Consider the following 21,810-nt stretch of genomic DNA (forward strand, 5'->3'; position numbering starts at 1 on the left):
TGAAAAAAAAAAACAGGTTAAACTTTATAAATTTTATTTTTATTTTTAATAGGAACATTAATCAATCTTCTATTTATCAAATGGAGCAAGTGTAATCTTAACACATATGAATTAACTCAGCGTAAAATGAGCTTAATCAAACCGCGATGACTTGTCTAATTCTGTGACAATCACCATAATTCGGTCATAGTACTTCTCTAATTCTGTTATAACCGAATTAAGTGAGTATTTATTATTTTTTAACACAAAAGTAAAAAAAAAATACAATTAATAAAAAATATAAACATATTGAAAGTATTTATTTATCAATGAGAAATTATCAAAAGAGGGGAACCATAAAAAATTAATATTCCACTTTATAATTGTTTGTGTGAACAGTGTACAGACCATGTACAGACTCATTTTTGACTGCAGAATATTTTGAATTGCGGATGTCAGCGTTGTTTCATTATATTTTCTATTTTTATTTTTGTCTTCCTCCATGCTGTCTAAAATAAAAAAATAACTCGCTTAATTATGTGATAAAAAAAATAACGGACTTTTTTAAAATGCTTGAAAGCGATCCTACTTTTAAACCTGAGTAAAAATAAATATTTTCTGACTTAAACGACTAACGTATACGTACTAAAAACTATTATTTATACACGAATTGAAAATAATAAAAATTTGCTTGGTTAATTCGGTGACACTGTTTTGAGTTGCAATCTTGAAAATCGTTAACTTTTTGAACCCAGGAAATAAGGTATTATGCAAAAACAAATGAAAAATTACTAAAACCTTTATCGGTATCAACAAGAATATGTTTTTAACTATTAATTGTCAAAGTAGGTATCATGAACTTACACTCACCTTTTCTATTTAAAATTAATTAAATAATGACAGCACAGTTGCACGCTACCGGTGAAACGTCAAACATGGCGGCGCAGTGACAAATCCCGTGATTGTTACTATCTCACCCGCACGATTTTAACAAAAATTTGTACACGAAAAGAAGCTTTATTACCATACCATAGGGTTAATTTTAATGTATTGGATTTTACTCCTATAACGCTGTAAAAGAGTCCAAACGTTGTATCTCCGAATTAAGTGAGTCACATAATTAGGTGAGTTTACCCTACGCATAAAATTTCATCAAAGTAAGGCTATTTTAACTTAGATTTTCTTTGAATTTTTCAATAAAAGTATGTACTTAAACTTAACTTAACTTAACATATTTTAGGATATCTCAGTGTCTTTACTGTTGTATATTTTATAAGAAAACTTCTAATAAATTCCGTGTAAAATACAAAGACACGAACGTCCCGCATGGAAAAAATTGAAACACGCCTCAGGTTATTGGCTATTAAATAAACTTTACAATGAATATCAATAAATTGTCTTGAACGCATTTTAGATATTGAATGAATCTTTAATTTAAGATATCATCACACATTGTTACTAATTTAGTTTTGTTAAACGAGCTTATAAAGAATTAAAGAATTACAGAAACAAGTCAAAATCACTCAAAAATCGATACGGTGCCTTAATTAAAAAATCTAAAAGTTTTCATATTTTTAATAACTGTTATCTTCTTATAATATAAAAATGAATCCCAAAATGTGTTGGTAAGGGCATAACTTGAGAACGGCTGAACCGATTTCGATAATTCTTTTTTTATCATATTCCTTGAAGTACGAGGATGGTTCTTATGTAGAAAAAACGTAAATATGTACCACGGGCGAAGCCAGGGCGGACCGCTAGTTTATTATAAAAACAATAATTAAACTCAATATGAAAGTTTAAAAAGGCACACATAAAACATAATAGTTTCATATGATCAACAAATTATAAAACAGCGACACGCTAGCCTCAATTTGGCGGACGCAAACCAATTACGAATGTATAGTGTCGCCAAGTTTCAGTAAAATGCCATCGTAAAGCGCGATATCCCGCTGTGAGAACACTTTATTTCCTATAAAAGCGTTTTATCCACGTATAAAAGCTTAAATCCGCGCGGAGCTTTCTCTCAGCGGCGAGTGCAAAAAGAGCATTAGCGCGGCCCCGTTGGCAACATGGCAGCGGCACGCCCCGGGCGGCTCGCCGCGCCGTTGGTCGGCTCGCCCCGCGCCCATTGGCCGGCGCCGCCTCCTGCCGCGCCGCGCCACCTCGCTCAGTCGCTCGCCGTCTTTTGCGCTAGCTCAACGTGCGCTCATGCTCCGTGCTCACGCGCAACGTGATCGAAACCTCGCCGGACTTGACGTGTTATCCTGTGAACTTAGTGTATCAAAGCTGCCGTACATATAGAGAACTGACCCGGTGCTCAGGATTCTGTTGTGTGCGAAATCGATCAATTTGGATTTGGTTAGATCGTGATGTTCGCGCGGTGACGTGGAAGAGTCAAAGCTGGCTAGCGAGGTCGCGGTGCAGGGGTGGTGGCGGTCGCGTGCGCTGGATGCGGTAGGGGCTGAGGCAGGCGGAGGGCCCGCCGGCGCCGCCGTGGCGATGACGGTGCAGCGCGACGAGCGCGACGCGCGCGCGCCCCGGACGCGCTTCATGATCACGGACATCCTGGACGCGGCGCCGAGAGACCTCAGCGCGCACAGGGACTCCGACTCCGACAGATCCGCCACCGATTCCCCAGGTCAGCTGAACTTTGTAATTAACCGCTTCTCTACATATAGCTCTATCGGCTTGCGTGATCGTGAAACGCTATGCCATATAAATTTATTACGATTGTAAATTGTAGCTAATTCACGCTATCAGCGTGTTTTTGTACAATAATGATTTAAATGCAGCGTTTATTATATTTGTTTATATGTTACCATTCGCCAATTTCTGGTATACCTAGTAAATAGCTGTTGCTTCGGTTACCTTATTATTTACAAATTGTCAATTGCTGTCTTATATTATAAGTACCTAGTGAAGCTATTTCTTCTCTCAAATGTATGGAGATATATTATTGCCTAAGGATGCCCTCATAAGTACCTACCTACGGAATAGAACTCGAATAATGTCCTAAAAAAAATTAGATCTAACTATCTTTCATTTGAAATCCATAAATAGTAGATTTTAGACTTTAAAGCTTTTACTCTACATACAAAACTTTTATCAGTAACGGCCGTTTTCTGAATCAAGAATGTATTTCGTTAAAGTGAGAAAAAACTTATGTCAGCTACAAGATAATATTTAAGCATTAAAGTATGGTTTGAGACATTAAAATCAAATAATCAATTCAGAAACCGGCGGATAGAGTACGACCTAAGTTATCTGTACAAAAGACATCAACGTAGCAAATAAGGACGTGCACATGTTACAACATTATGTATTCTGAAATTAATTTTCATCCGATTATATATTATAACAGCTCTAGATAATCGTGTAATTGTTTTACAACAATATCGGGTCATGCTTCGACATCTTGACAATACTGGGAACGGCGGAGTCACGCTATAATATTATAGTAGTTAATCTTAAAGTATACTGAGAAGCTTCTGAACAATAGGAAGCTGAGAATGTATAGTGTTATCCAATAAGCTGCCACAAATTACAACAGTTTTTCCCTAGAACTCACGTTTTCAAACATTGTTGTTGCATAAATTACCAATTGTGATTCATTTCGCATTTACCATCAATTTATATAATAACTGATTATTATTTATTTTTAATTGTAACATAATTACGGATTTGTAACGGTAAATTTATTTCAATTATGTTTTATTTTCATAACACAGATTGGTATCGTGTTAACTATTACGGGTTCCGTTAACCCAGTATTGTTTTAATAATGACTGTTTTAAATTGCCTATTGCACAAAGTTTAAAAAAGAGGGAATTCTCCTTGTTCACAAGCTTCACAAAACTAGATAATATTAGTTTTTTTTTAATTGTTTTATGTGCTATCAATATAACATGAATATTAATAGAATTTAATTTAATTTTTAGTTAAACATTTATATTGTTGGAGCGTTAATAAATATAATCAAATTAACGTTATTGTTTCATACAAAGATATTGTAACAAGCGGACACCGGATACTTTAGTTACGGTTACAAATCCGTATTTTGATTTGGTCTCGGCCGAAAGCCGTCCAAATAATATTTGAAGTGTGACCTTCCTGAGGTTAGAGCCAGCCGCCAGGTGGATGCAACTCGATCCGAAATGTATCCCATGCCCTCACCGATCCGTCAGAACGCGATCAACTATATATAATATTGTGTGACTTGTCTTTAAATGTGAGTGGCAAATGATTTTTATCTAATTACACGGTATGGAACTCATTTGTTTCGTATGAGAAAATGTTATTGTGGGTTATTGATATTGTAGGTTGGTAGGAAAGCGCGGTTAGGTTGAATTATAACGAATATTATAAGCTTAGTAAATACTTATATTGGTTATAATTTGGATCAAATACTATTCAATCTTATATTTTCTTGTGAATTGTGATGCCTAATTAGATACCTACCTACCTACAATCTTCATCTGCAAGTGAGCATAGTTAAATTCTGCCGAAATTAAAATAATAATAAGTTATTTATTGATTTGCCCTATATTAATAATGAACACCTTTTCAAAAAAATTAAATAATATAATATAATTTAATCCATCGTCGATTTAATAGACAAGTTGATAAGCTCGAAGCGTTAAATAAATTAAATAATAAAACGTATAATGGCTTCGATAAATATAACCAGTTTCTAACACTACGTCGAGATAAGTAGGCCCTTATAAAACGTACAAAATTAATCCTGGATGAAAGGGTCGTGGACAGAAAAAAGTGACGTCATAATCAGCTTTTTGTCAAATGTCAGCCAAGTTTGCCTTTTAAATTTTTAAATAGCTCAACGTTGATGTGTACCCGCGGACAGAATTACGCACAAATCTACAGTCATGCACGTAATTTGGTTGCAAAAAAATATAACAAAGCTATATTAATAAAATGCATTTTTATACGATTTGTTATTATTGTCACCGCAAAATATAAATATATGTCATAACGCTCATATTATATTAGTTACATAGTTATTAAACTATACACCTTATCTAACGAACTCGCCTCCCAATTACAGCCTTCAACATCCGTTTGCGGCAATTAAACTTCTACGCGCAACTGTAAAAACAAACCTTCTTGCATTGTAATTTTAAAAAACCCATTAACTAAGAATGTGAAAAATACAGCATTTATGGCAATTAGTGCTCATACAAATTCTACTGGCAATTTAACTAAGTAATTAACCTGGCGTTTAATAGTAGGGTCGTGGTCATAGAGTAAAATCGATTACATTGTAGGTTCTAGTTAGAAGTGGTTATGATAACTATTCCTATTAATATGTGGGACTGATGCACGCATGTTTCTAAACGTAACTAAGAATAGGTAATTAATAATTATTATCTTAGAGCAATAGTAAGAGAAAACCATGCCAAATATATCAATATATGTAATATAAAACGTGATACTAAGTACTTATTGATCTGTCCTATTAAATATATAGTTGCAAATGCAAATAAAACGCGTATTTTTAATTAATTATTTACATTAAATACATAAATAATTTTGTGTCCATCTGTACTGTTACGAAGCCAGTGGTTCGTTACTTGAAACGTCAAACCTAACCTCAAATGCGCACCATTGCTTCGCTAAGCTGCTTAGCGTTCCTCGACTGCGTGCTTTGTCAATGCAAATGAAAATCAATCTTATTGCACATAACCAGAAAGCTCCTATTCAACCGTGCGGTTATAGTAACGTGACTTTTGGCATCATGATAAGGGCGAGAGGAAGGTGACAATTCTTTCGTCGCGCCAAGTAGATAAAATCAAAACTTTTTAGTATGACAATAAATAGATTACGATTTTATAATAGGCCCAGTTTGAATCCTGCCGTAATACAGCTCCCAATCGGGGCTTTACGTCGCATTTGACAGGCGTTGTGAGCTGTGAAATTGAGTTCGATTTATTTAATGTATCAGCCTTTATACCGTCTTAAGAATTAATACTTTTTGAAAAGATTACTTACAGTTTGTTTATTTGTATTGATGCTTTTTTATTAAAGTTTGAGTACAATGTTTGTAGGGGCATCACACAGTTCGATTTTGTTGAAAAATAATTAAGTTTTCCGTTAGTTAAGTCATGAATGTAACAAAAAATGATTTAATTTAGTATTTTTATTTGAGCAGAAATCGAGTAGAATTTTTAATTTTCTATTTTTAAACAAGTCATCTTACAATGCATATTGTAATAATAATAGACGACAAGCTCAGCTTAATAATAATTTTAATATAATTTACTCAATTATTTCAAGATATATTTTATATACCCAAATATATTTTAGTAATCATACACCACGTTACATTTTATGGTTTTCACGTAGAAATATTGGAATCTAACGGTTTAATATTCTATCCGTAATATGTCACAAAGCAAGCCAAAGAGATGGACGGATGTAAGTGTAGAGACCGTGTAATGGGGTCTTTATACAAATATCTACTCCGATACACTCACAAAACGATCTAGTGCTTTTCATAGCCATTTCATATTTACGTTTTAATCTTACGTATATCAATATTATTTGTCATTTATAATTGACACAGGATTTTCCAATGATTAAATGATTTCAAAAATTAAAAAAAGTGCCATTTTTTCATTAAACTTACAGCTTCTCACGAGAAATAACCGTGTTATTTAAAAATGCTTAACAATCTTTCAAAATACGTATTTTACATTAATGTGATTTAAATTAAGATGATACAAACCCATAAACGACAATGCAAAACGAAAAATGATAGTTTCAACTTTCAACGTAGAAATTATGTCATTTGCAAATACAAAATACATGAATTAAGCTTATATATATATAATACTAACTAATGTATAGAAATGTATTTTGTACATGCATTTCGTAAGATGTTATTATATCGTGGTATACGGATACCTACATAGTACGTGGATTATGGATACGTGATAGAGCGCCTTCGTTACCGCACCATTCACTTGAATATAATTTTGCTTCAATTATTTCCGCAAACCATTACTGTATTTAGCCGAATTGTAAACGGAATAAAACAATTACACTAACTCACTGCCGGTTCAGTTTTATGGCCATAAAGTGCAATTTATGATTTACCCGTTAAATTAAAGTGTTGAATATATACGCGTTTTTTACAAGAAATCTTAATTAACTAACAAAATCTAACAGATAACTATATTTAATTGGACTTATTCAAAAACACATAAGTAGCTATTCTTTTAACGTTATTTATTTACATTGCGCAATTAAAATATAATGGTGTTATGCACGTTTTGGCGTAAATTTATAGACAGATAAAAATTAATGATGTATAGAAAAAATTCAAAGCGTGAACTTAGATTTTATTACTTGGCTAATCATAATATAATTTGAAGCATTTGTACAATGTATGCAATTAATAAAATATACTTTATTGGTTATTATGTACCTACCGTGTTTGTAATTTACAATTACTTATATTATTCATAATATGTAATATCGTTATATATATGCAGTCATACGTAATTATCACTGCCTATTGCAGATATCGCAATGAATCGGTAATAAATAGAATATTATAACTTATAACGTGTTATAAAAATATTTAATACTGTCGTTGCCTTGTAGTCGGTTAATTGTATGCCAAGGTAAAAATGACGCCTAATTACAATTATAATTAGATCTAAAAGGTAACGTGAAAGTCGTCTCGTAACTTATTAGGCCTCCGCGTTGCGTAATAAAGATACAAAATAATGTCTTTGCCAAAATTGTAGTTATTATCATCAATAAGTTATATAAGTATGGCCGTCACATGGGAGTTCATTCATTGTAATAAGAGAAAAAAGCGGGAAATATTTTTATCTTGTTATATTATGCAAGATTTGATCTACCTGTATGCCAAATATCATTAAAATTTGTTCCAATTTTTAGGCGTCATTGGCTCATATAACCTACCTAGACACACACATAAAAAAATCTCTATATATTTAAGCTATTTATTTGCAGTTAAATTGAAATAAATAATGTATGTATTATGTACCTATGCTATGCATTTTGTAAAAGATTTCACCTGTGTTGCCTAGTATAAATTAAATTTTATTAATTTATATTAGGTAGGTACAATAATCTACCAAATAAATCGTAGGTAGAGTAATTACAGACATTTAAAGTTAATTAAATTAATTAATAGTTTCATAATAATAAGAAAGCTGTTATTTACAAATAATCACTATTAGTTCTAATGAACAATTAATGAAAAATATACAAACTTAGGTAGGTATATCAATGTGTAATCATTCTTCTTTGAGCAACAAACGCAAATATTGTTAAAAACTGCTATAAATTCCACGACACTAAATTAAATAGTTGGCAAATTGATAAGGCAAAGAAATGTAAGAATAATGTAGAAATGGCTTTAATGTAATGCGACGGCTACCGGTGATTTTATAGTATGCGGTAACACATTGCTCTGACCTTAATCGCTACAGATTAATTCTTGTACATATTAAAGTGTTTATTGATCAATTAAATATTCTCAAAAGCAATCAAGCGCTCGTAAGTAACTTAATATTCAATTAACGGCTTAACTTATCTATTAGATTCGTGGGATGGTTGCTATAGCGACCGACAAATAAAACCAAATGGCTCCCTCTATTATAATCGCATTTATGTATCCCCTTGATTGTTTGTGTGGTTTTATGCAGATTTAATTAGGAATCGTATCGAATTCTAATTACATCTTATATGCAAATAAATCTTATTGATTACAATTTGGTGGGTTCATTAGATGACGATATTATACTTTTACATTGTTCATTTAAATAATTTAATTAGATTAAATCAGTTCTTAAAAACTAACACAAAATAAACGGCTGAATGTGAAATTTTATTATTATTTGTGTACTACGGTGAATATAAGAGCTCGAATAAAAAAAAAAAAATTGTATTTATTTTTAAACAGGTTTGAGAACAAACACCGTGAACTGTGGCCAAATATGGCTTTATTAATTAAATCAATTAAGAATCGTTTAAGGTGCCAACTGGCCTGTCCGTGCGCTTTCAGTTTTTACAAACTACCCCATGTTTCAAGGCCTGCCGATAAGGGTAATAGCGACTTGACGTTTGCTCACGTAGCCACATTATTGCCCACTAATGATAATAATTTTCACGGTCGAACAAACTCAGTCGGCAGTTGGGCCTTATTATAATAAATTAACGGCAGTGGACCCTAATGGGCCTCGTTCGCCTCATAATTACACACGGCATTACAAAGTAAAGGGTCGTTGAAAAATCGCCAGCGCTTGCTAGTAGAAGCGGCTACCTATATTGAAAAACAATCGCAAAAGAACGATACATTGAACTCAACAATAACATTGCATGATGCGAAAATACGTAAAAAATAAATCTTTCCCACGTATAGGGAGACTTATGTCGAAAAATTGTTTTTTTCATGCTGCGATACGAGGAAACAAACAAGCAATTAAATTGAAGTGGTAAATAGTATCTTCTGGGTTGTCATAAGTAATTTAGATATAAGTGTAGGTGATAGATATGTTGAAGTTTTCTAATTAGATTAAACATAAAAAAACTCGAACATAGATACACAATATTTTAATGAGAAGCATAAAATATGTACGTCAATCACGCCAAATTATCGTCACGTTTTGGGGCGCGGTGATTTAATACAAGTAACCCGGTTTCTCTTGCTTGTATCTATATCTTATGACTTATCTTACTTTTAATATTAAATCCCTTAATTACAAACGCTAATGAAAAAAAATATCCTTTTAGGGTTCAAAAACCTGTAAATGTATATACCTATAAGTAATATGCAATTAATGTATTCAGAGGTTTTATCTACAATAAACATTGTAAATATCATTAATTATAACTCTAATTAATTTAAAAACAGCTTTGTAGATAAGAATAAAATTTAAACCCTTTATAAAGTTCAATTTTACGGTGTTCATGTCGAGTGTAGGTAAACAAAGTAAACAGTTTAACCGTCTATCCTTAATATTTGTACAGTTTATAATCTATTCGAAGTCTATAAACACTTATCTAATTAGTGAACGGCGAACGCAAATATAATGATATTCTCGTATGTCACCGTATTAATATGCAGTAGGGTTGTAACGGAACTCCGCCTCCGCCTCCGTTACTGCGGAACTTCCGCAAAGAATTTAACCTCCGCCTCCGCATCCGCCTCCGCAAAATTTATGCGGAGTCATATCGGAAGTTCATTTACGATCACAAACTGCGTGCTTTCAAGTGAAATGGTTGAGGTCGAGAGTTTGCTAAAGCCGCGGGAACACGGCCAAGCGGGTGGTGGGAGTGTGATTGAATGAATAACAGGAATCAACTTGTCAAAGCGTTCGGTACCGCGTAGTTGCAATTGAGCCGTGATTGTTTTAAGTAATTTTGTGCGTAACTATTAGTTATTGTTATTTAAATAACGTGATGAAGCCGAAAACTAGTGAAATTTGGCAGTACTTTGTAGAAGTAGACGATAATTATAAATTTTCCCAACAAATTTCACCTCCGCCTCCGCCTCCGTTAACCTCCGCATCCGCGGAGGCGAACCTCTTCACCTCCGCATCCGCCTCCGCCTCCGCTAAGTAGGCCTCCGTTACAACCCTAATATGCAGTAGGTAGTGCCTGGGTGGCAAACCGCAACCTCTTCACATGGTTGCGCTAATTCCCCACGCGTTGTGCTCATAATCCTTTGTTACTTGTAACGATTTACTTCAAGTGACACTTTTTCTTTTTATTTAATCTTTTATTACTTAAAGGTTTACGACTGTTTAACATGCGAAACGTCATAATTGCGTTATGCAATTGCGATATTTGTGTTTTATGATAACTGTTTTTTTATTATGATGTATTTATTGGTTGTTAAGGCTTGTTGAATTTTCTTCGTTTTGTAGATATTGCAACATGTGAAATTCAATTGACAGCCAGTTTTTTATTATCTATTAGGGCCGATTTTTCAATGCTTGGATAAAACTTATCCGTCCAATAAAGTATTACACGATAACATTAAAATGTCACGTAAACTGTCAAATACGGGCAATTAGAATACGTTTTTAAAATGGTAGTTTTATACATTATTCGACGAATAAGTTTTATCCAAGCATTGAAAAATCGGCTCTAAAGCAAATTATAAAGGGTTTAAAATTTAATGTTGTCCTAATTTTAATAACTTTAAACGCAATTTTGGAACTAAATAATTTTTTATTTATATACCTACCTCAAAATATTTGTATATTTTTCATAAAACTTATTTTTCAAAAATTATGCGAACACATCTAAGTTTCAATGTAGGAGGTCACTCATCTATACATTCATGACATTCAAAACGCACCTCATATTCAATAAACATTATCCGCTATCTAAGATTTATAATTGAATAAACTCCAAGTAAAAGTACAGCGAATACTTGCGAGACAAGCTTGTGGAAGGAAATGCGGGGGACCGCAAGAAGCCCCACAGGCGCGGCTTCGAGGCCTCCAACTAGTTACAGCTTGAGTTACAAAGCTTCGGCTTACACGTTTAACCATGCTTAAGAAGTCGCATTTCTTATTCTTAGTCTTTTGTTTGCTAGATTATATTTTCATATGTAAATGGCTTTACTTTTGTATCGTGAAATCTTGTAATGGAGACTTAGCCTATTGATCGTTTCGGTCTCTGTGATTTTTAATTATCTTAGTATTAAATACCAATTTGAACGTCAATATTCGCAAAATGTAAGTTTCAGACAGTTCTATTCTCTACAAAATGCCTTTTGAATCGAATAATTTTAGGACTTTAAATATATTTAAAAGATTCGCTTTTCATTCACGAGGAAAGTAAAATTGTTTTACATTGTTCAAAGGTATATCTTTAAAAAACATGGACATAGAGACACAACACGAGTATAGGTACACATGTGTACCTATTTACTAGGGAATATGGATACCTACATACCTACTTATTCAATCGTCATAATTTATATATTTCTCTTGTTACAGGAGTGAAAGACGACTCAGACGATGTATCAAGTAAAAGTTGCGGTGGTGATTCTTCAGGATTAGCAAAGAAACAGAGAAAAGCAAGAACAGCATTCACAGATCACCAGTTACAAACGTTAGAGAAGTCATTTGAGAGACAGAAGTACCTTAGTGTTCAGGATCGGATGGAGTTGGCCGCGAAATTAGGGCTCACAGATACGCAAGTCAAGACTTGGTACCAAAATAGAAGGTAAGATTAAAGTTAGATATAATGCTAAATTGTATTGATAAATATAAAACGTATTATCCTATTTCTAATTTTTAGGCTAGGTGTAGATACCTTTATGTGATATCTACATATAATATATGGATCTTAAAAACAATACATAGTTGCATGTAAAGAACGTAATTATGTAGAATACCTACCCATTGCTGCCATAGTCCATAATTTAAAAATATTTCGATAGACTTACAATTAGATATTATTTTATAGGTGAACATAGATTATAGCAAACCGATGATTCTTATACGTTTCTAAAACAACTGAATTCGCTAGGGCCAAATGCTTTTCAAAATGTTGAAATAATATTGTTTTGGATTTATAATCGAATGAAGTGATGCTCTAGAAAATTAATTTAATTAACCCTTTTTAATTTTGTACCAAATAAAACATCAGCTGTGTACGTTACTCATTCACTTATTCAGTAAAATAATTGAAAACAAGATTCTTCTACGTCTCATGCGTCGATATGGTAACGTAATATTTTTTTAAAGCGAATTTAATATGATTCTTACACAGCTATATGAATTAAATAACGTATAATTTCCATGTATTTTATTAACAATAATTCTACTTTGCATCTGAAAGATTTGTGGGACTAGGTAATAAAACGCTGAGTCAGTGGTAATGTCGAGTTGTTATTCTTCGTTTTAATGAATTATTTTAAATCTACTTCTAATTTATAATATATTATAACGATTTAACATGCTAATTAGCAAGTGCAAAGTGCATAAAATCATAAATTAAAATAACGAAAAAATGAATTATAAAAAACTAAAATTATTTTAATCAAATAAATAAAAATGAAACTAATACAAAATGATTTTATTTAAACGCAATAATTAACCACCATTAGGTAGGTATCTAATTGTAATACTCAAGTTAATAGATTGATTTTCATAAATTATTAAAATCATAATTTACGAGGATATATCGAAATACAGCCGAAGGCATTAGCCAATTTTTTGTATATAATTAATGATTATTAGACAACTGAATAATTTTAAACAAGTTTCATTCCATTGTACCTGCAGCGGTGATTTCAAAAACAAACGTTAATAATTAGGGCTTTAACTGCCACCGACCGTGTTACCTTTGAAAATGTTCTACAAAAACTACAATCGCTTAAAAAAACGACTACCTCACTACATTTAGCTGCATGAGGAGTATTTTTTGTAACGGTGTATTAGTTTGATTAAAGACTTCGAGATAATTGTTTACTAATAATACTTTTAGCGTTGAAATGTAGTCTGATATTTTCAGAATAGTTGTCTAGAATACCTACCTACATTCCTTGGATATTTTAAAATGAATTTGTTCTTGTATCCAAATTAATCTTCCTTTAATACGAGTAGATAGTTTATTATGATATTTTTGTGAACTGAACAAGGTGAGTTTTGATATATAAAATTTAAAATGTAGGTATGTATTTAAATACAGTAAATCTATATTATAGTGTCACTAAGACTGAGCTTTGTACAGGCGCCCGCGCCGCCGCACACATCGATTGTCGTCCGCCCAGTCTAGAGCTTTTTCAATCGTTCGACTTTTTGCGCCGGTTTTTGTTGGTTTTCTATAATTTCGGTTAAACTAATGTTTGGGCTTCGATTTTTCGGTTCGTGAAAGGGTGTGAAATCGGAGTTAATTGAAGGATGTAATAGCTTTTGTGTGCGGTCATTCTCTTCTGTTTAATAGAAAGTTTGTACTTTAGTAAATAAATAATGAAGCAACGTATACGCCATACGTTGTACCATTTTTTATCATCAGTGCAAATATTCATAACAACTATATAATAAGAGAGCTTAGGATAAGTATAGGTCTATAAAAAAAGTACCTTATTATTAACTAAGTAGGTAATCGATCATATTATTATTAGTATGTTTCGTTATAAATAATTTATAAGAGGAACTCATTAATTTTTATTTTGTTTAAATATTAACGGGAATAAATTATAAAAAAAATAATTGCATTCAAATATTATTTACCGGGGTTGCCTTAACTTTAACGATACATCGTAGGTAACCAACTACTCGAAAAACGTTCTACACGACAAAAAGGAAAAAAAATCTACATATTCATGCAAATTTCGACATATCAACGTTAACCCAAAGCAAGGCTAGGATTAGGATAGCGGTTCGGGATGAATACTTGTGAACTGTGAATCAACGTCGGCATTTGACCACGTATACAAGAAGCTTGCAAGTCACGGCCGCGCCGGCGCCGTCAGCCCATTTATTAGATATCTACTATGCTCCCATCTACTACTAAATTGATACTTTACAATACATTTTGTTTGCTTAATTGTTTCAAACTGTTCTGTATTATATGCATTTGTTTGGGAACTTTTTGCGGAACAGCCGTGTAATACGTTTTTGGACGATACAAAAAATGGTGGATACGGAAAATGTAATGACGGTTTGAAGATTTGTGTAAATACATATATGATTGAATAAAAAGTTTTCAATGGGAAATTTTCGTTAAATTACATTTTCATTACTTTATATATCAATAATATTATATACCTACAATATGAATATTTTTAAAATATCCTCGTAAAATGAAATCATAAGCACTACCAGTTAGCACTATAATCGCTTTAGACATAATGCAAATACTGCCAACATGTTTAGAATTACAAAGATACTTGAATAGTATAATACGGAGCTGATTCTAAGGCTTCGTTTATAATACTTAACGGGGACTTAAAGAAGGTGAACCTATTCATTAGGCTTATATAATGTCTGAAGAACCTTCTATGTGTATATCCGTCTGATATACATTCTGAATATCTAGTCTTTTTCTATTAATGTATTTGGTAGCATACCTTTTCATTAGCAACTTCTTTTGGGGCAAGTACTTCAAATCTTTCTACTTTTCTTATTTGAAATAAAAGATAATAAAAATGGGCATCAAGGATGTCAGCCTTCATATTTTAATTAAAAAAAAAAAATTCTTAAACATTTTTTGAAAGCTCCGTATGAAATGAAGTATTCGATGGTAATGAAGTCTTCGTTAAACTGAAATTATACTTCTAAATATAACGTCATCTTTGGCGATCCACCCTTTTCTGGAGCTCTACATTGCCGTTAACTCTACATTATCAAAATTGATAAGATTCGATTCAACAGGTGCGTAATTCGGTGTAAAATCTATTATGGTTGTGACCGCTAAGCTCCGCGTCTGAATAATCAAGACCTAAATCATTTTACGAGTGACCACTGACCAGCCATAAATTTATAATAGGCCGGGGGCCGTCGACGTTAAAGCGTTTATCGGCGTTTAGTCGACGTCGGTATGTAATCCACGATCATTACTTAATGACGCATCTTGACACATCTGCATATTGTATATGACATGCATCCTTGCATGCAACCGATGATATTTGCTTTATTTTGGGTCCGCTTTTTATATTTGCTTTTAGGATGCCTAATTTGCAAACGTTACTTGGCGATATTTATAGCGATTAAGTTGTTACAACGTCTCGTTTTTAAATGATGGAAGTGTTCATTGTTAGCTCTAAAACTCTCATACACACAGTATGCAAAACCAGGATGTCTGGACCTAGCGTCTACCGACCTTTTAATTATCCGCCAAACTAGACACGTTTTTACATTAATTACGTACTTAACGTGAAAAACTTAATTGTATTCTTAATTAAATATATGTTTTACAATAACACAAATTAAACATACCAGTTTTAACGGGTAAATCAATAAAAAATGTTTCCAAGAAAATTAAATATCTGTTTTAAGTCGTAACAACGATTACGGGGAACAATTACATTTTTTGTCAGACTTGACTATACAAGGACAACAGTCATTTGCTGGCTATTACGTCTTAGCACGATATGTAATAACGTAAATTAGTACTTTATTCATAACCATATGGAGAATAAACGATATTATACCTGACCGAATCAAATGAGAACATTAAGCTTATTAAAGTCTTAATTTTAAACAAATATAATTTGTGTAGAGCATGATAAGGCTTGGCGATTAATTTTTTGCAATGTTCCTTTTATGGTAACTTATTCGGAAATAATCTCCTCTCAATTTTTATATTGTGTAGTGGTTACCCTTGTAAATATTCTTATCTAAAGGCTGGTCGAAATTTGTCAATTTCTTATCCACTTCAACCTTTATATGCTGGTTTAATTTTGAAGTTTGATAACAAACCTAGAATGAAACGATCCTGTTAAAGTTTTTATTTTATATCCTTATCAGATAACTAACTTGGAAAAGGAGGAAAATTGCGAAAAAAAATCGAATTAAGCTTCAATTTTCTATGACTAATAATCTTTAGGTACATGACACCCGCACGAAAAAGGATAATATACCTAGATTATATCTATAATAAGACAAATATTTACCCGTAATTCGCAAATGAGGTCGAAGTATTTTGCATATTACCTTCAAAATGAGGATACAGTAAAAAAATTGTTCGCACAATTACGGGTAATATACTATACAATGTATGTGGTGAAAACGAGCTCACAAGAACAAAGTTAATATTTCTTCCATTCCCTTGTCAGTGCTTTGTAACGAGAAAATATTATTTTTATAATATAATTGTAAAACGGCATCCGTGTGACCACACGTTCCTAATGACATAATGTGTAGGCTCTGCGGGTAGCTACCAAGAATCGGACTAATCGTTTATAGCGAACCCTTCCAAATTACACCCGCCAGAGACACGGGAATCGAACAAGGACGCTGAGGTCGCTCGGCTTATCATTTAGAAGCTAATCATCATATTGCGAATGCCATTTTAGATTTGGCCGAATTTTAATAGCGGATTTCGATCCTTTCGTAGTTTGTAATTTGCCAGTTCTAAGTTTGGATTCTGATTCACATGTTTGGGAATGCTGAATTGAGTCCGAATTAACTTTACGATCTCAATAGAGAACTTTTTCACAATACATTTTAGTAAAACTGTTTGTGAGACCGAATTCGAATATGTATATATAAATGATATACCACAGTAACTATTCAGGCACTTTAACTATACAATTCCCCAAAGAACACTCGTACTGTCTCTGAAACTTTCCAAGCAGCGTATAAATAACGTTCGAATAAAGCTCAAATTGGGCCCGACGCGACGCCCAAATACTAAAGGGGCTTAAGTGTAACGCAAACGTTTCAGATCGATGAATGTATTCCTTGTTTGTTTGGTGTATAAACCGAATTCGCATCACGTCGTCGAAAAACTCAAATCGAGATAAACAACTCCCTCTTAAGAGGTCGTAAGCGAGAACGTTTTACCGGACGATTTTCGTCTTTAACATGAGTTGTTAAGGCGCGTTTTAGGGTGTGTTTCCACGGACAACAATTGAATCAGTTCACGCAGCATCAAATCACTAAACCACTGGGCGGAGCGTACTCAGACTCCGCCGGGGCCACGTTGAAGAGAGAAGGATAATCTTGCTCTCGAATCTCGTGTCTCAAGTGGGAAAGAGAGAAATATTGTCTGTTGAGATATCTTGAGACGGTTGGGCGAATTAATGTGCTCGAGAGCTTTTGTTCGTAACCCGCGGCGATATAAAAAGAATAGTGTCACTGAGCAGATTGCCTCTTATTCAACACTTGACAATTAAATAAGTGCTCTTGAGTGTTCGCTCTTCGGAATAACCCGTCATAACACATGATTAATGGGGTCCGAGACGCTTTCTATCGATCAAATGTCAGCTACTGATAATTATAATGAACGGTAATAAGTAAAAATAAAATAAATGTTTTATGTATCGAGTTCCTTAGCGGGTATTGCATGTTCCGTAGTAGGTACATTAATTGTTTGACAAAAAACACATTACACAGTTATTAAAATTAATTCAACATCAATTAATAAAGTTAATCGTATACACTACATGATTATATTAGAAAAACAATTAATTATAGACATTCATGTGCGTAATGTTCGTTAAAAAACAAATTATGCTTCCCAACCCACGAGCGTTTGATTAATATTATTATTTATTAGATGAAATTAATTTAAAATACATATTATACGTACAAGTGAATATGAACTCTCCCCATTTACATTTAATAAAATTAAATGATGCATTTAGAGATATTAATTAACGAGGTAACCAGTGAAGCGTCTTCTGACAACCGCAACCCCACAACTTATGACAATGGAATCATCCCTAATAATAATTCACGATGATAATGCGCACGGCAATGACTCCCTACGAATTAATAAAAACCTCACTCGATGACAATAACAAACCACTTCGGAACTAATCGACAACTGGAGGACGAAATTAAATTTCAGTGTACAGGGGAACTACGCTTTAATTTGTTTTCCGAATAATAGTAGTACAACAGCATAAAAAAGTTTTGCTAACCTTTCAAACGCAAAATAGGTAATTAAATAAGTTTTGTGATTAAATCTCCTCCCAGAGATAGCAGTAATCAAAAAAGAATTTTTTGTTTACCTATAAGCCTATTCAATGCAATACTATCACAATATTACCATCAAAATAGCAGTAAGTATAATAATTTTTTGAAACAAAACTAAATAAATTGTCAAAAGACTATAAAAATTGTATTAGGACCAAGAAATTACAAAGTCAATGGTCTTATTTAAATAAGATAACATAACAGTAAGCAAACTTAAAGTCGCGAAGCAGAAATATCGAAGATAAATCGAGATAAAGTATTCTAATGCGTAGATAAATCCACGAATCATTGAGTTAAACGCTTCATTTGGTTTCTTAGTAATAAAACTTGATGAATCGTGTTTGCCTTTATCCATCTTCTGAACATTGAAACTTTCGCCGATATTGCCGCTTGAGAACATTAAAAAATAAAAACCGCATCCCCAGCGGTAATATCGGGTAATTTATACGAATTCACCCTTTCCGAGCGAATCATATATAAATCAAATTAAAGCACTCGACCACGCTTCGCCGATGATATGAGTGTTCAAGACGTTTTGTCAAATTTATTATTTTATTTATTTATTTTTTATTACTCGTCTCATTGTGGCGTCTTCTTTGTATTCTGGAGTGGCCTGTGACAAATTTGATGACGATTGGGGTCACGGATCTGTGTAGGGTTAGTAATTTATTGCTTTAAGGGTATATGGACGATGTTGAAATAATTTTAAACTCAATTTGAGTTTGCAGTGTGTGAATCCTTTCTGTTATTTCTTCTATTACGCATATCTGTTCCTATTAGTTGTATTCTTAAATGATCCGTACACGTTTTACACGGTTCGTTTGACTTTAATATATCCGGTAACGCAGAGTGCGTTATACAAATTGCGTTTGCAAAAAATCTATTTCATGATTTTTTAAACTTGATGCAACTATCTTCGTTTGAAAAATGCTTGATGGCAATTATTAATTATGGATCAATTAAAATCAAAACTACAATTACATATAACTTGATTTTGCGTTACAAAGTATTATCTGGGTCAAAAACATCATAGTTAGGTATGCGTGAAACAATTTGAAAGCCTTCAACTCTCACATTAACGATCAATTAAGTATGTCCGATGTTGCAAATGTGTACGTTACAATGTTTAATTTCTTGTCAAACAGGACGAAATGGAAGCGGCAAACGGCAGTGGGGTTGGAGTTGCTAGCCGAGGCCGGCAACTACGCAGCGTTCCAGCGGTTGTACGGTGGCTACTGGGCGGGCGTGCCGGCGTACCCCGCGCAGCCCGCGCCCGCCGCTGCCGACCTGTACTATAGACAAGCTGCCGCTACAGCGGCGGCTGCGGCGTCAGCATCTGCCAACACGCTGCAGAAACCTTTACCGTATAGGTAAGATAAACCAATAAATCAGGCTTAATTGTCGTGTTTCTTGAATTTATTCCTGAATATTCCTAATAAGAAATATAAATAGTAGGATTTTAACTCAATCCTTGAAATGTAATAGCTTATTAACAGTACCATAGTTAATAAGTGTTTTAAAGAGAAAAATCTTGCCAACATAAACTAATGAATTATTATTTATTAACAGGTTATACCCCGGTGCGCCACTAGGCGGCGTTCCTCCGCTGGGTCTGGGGCTCCCGGGCCCGTCAGCACACCTCGGTTCGTTGGGGGCCCCAGGGCTCGGCGCGCTGGGCTACTACGCGCAAGCCCGCCGCACCCCCTCACCAGACGTCGACCCGGGAAGCCCAGCTCCTCCCCCCAGGTCCCCTCGAGAGCCGTCCTTAGAACGACGCTCCGACGACGAAGACGACGATGAAACAATTCACGTGTAATGGACGTTTATCGCGCAAAAATGTGATTGAAAACTTTCAAGTGACTATCTCGCCAGTGAAGACGTATCAGTGCATCAAGTTTGAGGAACAAAATTCGATCGTTGCGTAGTGCCCCGGTTTTTATGAGACTTTTGCGGCACTTGTATTGATTTACAGTATTGCCTTTGTGAAGTCGGCGCGTGGGACGTTGCTTGTCCATAATGATTTTGTGATATTATAAGCTCAGTTTCAAATAGATTTAAGTGATATGTATTATATATTGATGTCGTTTATTAGATATTAAAACAGATAGAGATTAAACCACTTAGTTTACGATTGTATTAAACTGGAGATTCAAAATATAAATGAGAACTATTTCTCTATTTATTTTACTTATGCTGCAATATTATTCGCTTATTGGTTCACTGTAACACTTCTTCGTAACTTATTTTTTTGGCTCCAAGAGTATAATTATTATATATTCGTGCTGTACTTACTTGAGTTTCGTATAAAAACCTATGGTTTAACAAAATTTAGCTTTACTGTTACAACTAAAACTTATTTATTTAAAATATCTATTGTTTACATTAATTGGCAATGATTCTTTAAGAACTTTAAACAAATAAAGCTAACCCATAAATACAACAAATGTGTATAGTATATGTATAAATATGATAATGTATGTATTGTTAGTATTAAATACACAACTAAAACGTTTAATTTAGTTATGTTGTATCTAAAGCTATTATAGAAATATGGCAATGTACTTAAGCAATCCGAGATGTCCAATAGATTTGTGGTGTTTTGTAATTAAAATGTTGTCAATTAACTTTTTGTTTCTTTTATTTACCGACCAACTTTCTAAGTCAATGGAAAAACTTGATACCTTGTAGGTAAACAATTCTAAAGTATAATGATATCTAGTTAAAAAAAACCTAAAAAATATCCATGCCATTTTGTTCTTACATTATTATGCTAATTTAGAGTAATTTCCGATTAGGCCATGAACTATTATTTAATAATTTAGCCCACCCTGCGATTCTGAATAGCTGATAAATATGCAATCACGGAAACACAAGTAATGTATAAAATATTCCAATTATACCATAAAGAGATCGTTGTATGCTTTCAATCCATTTAGGCAGTTAGCAGTTGTAACAAATACCGAGGCTCGGTAATGTGCGCTCTAACTCCGACCAGTCACGCCACCTCACACTAGGCTAATATGTGCGTGTTCAATTGTGTGTAGTATCTCCATTCGCAATGCTTCCCCCGTCTGCTGTGACATACGTTTGTGTACGCATACGATGATCATTTAACTTACCTACGTTGTTATGTCAGAGGATTGCAAACGAGCGAACGCGCTACGCA

At 33.5% G+C, this 21,810-nt stretch overlaps 1 protein-coding gene across 1 annotated transcript; it reads left to right on the forward strand.

Annotated features, from left to right (window-relative positions):
* Positions 1-2,138: 2,138 nt before the first annotated feature.
* On the forward strand, positions 2,139-21,268 carry LOC149909503 (homeobox protein B-H1-like). Its single transcript, XM_090119508.1, has 4 exons — positions 2,139-2,620; positions 11,988-12,216; positions 19,790-20,014; positions 20,214-21,268. Exons 1-4 carry the CDS (start codon positions 2,482-2,484, stop codon positions 20,458-20,460), a joined length of 840 nt encoding a protein of 279 aa, XP_089975634.1. The 5' UTR covers positions 2,139-2,481; the 3' UTR covers positions 20,461-21,268.
* Positions 21,269-21,810: the final 542 nt, after the last annotated feature.

This window comes from Colias eurytheme, chromosome 3 (assembly GCF_061535395.1).
Source record: "Colias eurytheme isolate Ceu_HAF_F1 chromosome 3, ilColEury1 Martin Lab GWU primary, whole genome shotgun sequence".
NCBI lineage: Eukaryota > Metazoa > Arthropoda > Insecta > Lepidoptera > Pieridae > Colias > Colias eurytheme.

What these genes read in the sequence shown, in the direction of transcription:
- LOC149909503 (XM_090119508.1), top strand. Translation starts at nt 2,482, where the DNA reads ATGACGGTGCAGCGCGACGAGCGCGACGCGCGCGCGCCCCGGACGCGC. An exon ending in ATCCGCCACCGATTCCCCAG is followed by an intron (nt 2,621 to 11,987) that starts GTCAGCTGAACT and finishes CTCTTGTTACAG; the next exon opens with GAGTGAAAGACGACTCAGAC. An exon ending in ACTTGGTACCAAAATAGAAG is followed by an intron (nt 12,217 to 19,789) that starts GTAAGATTAAAG and finishes CTTGTCAAACAG; the next exon opens with GACGAAATGGAAGCGGCAAA.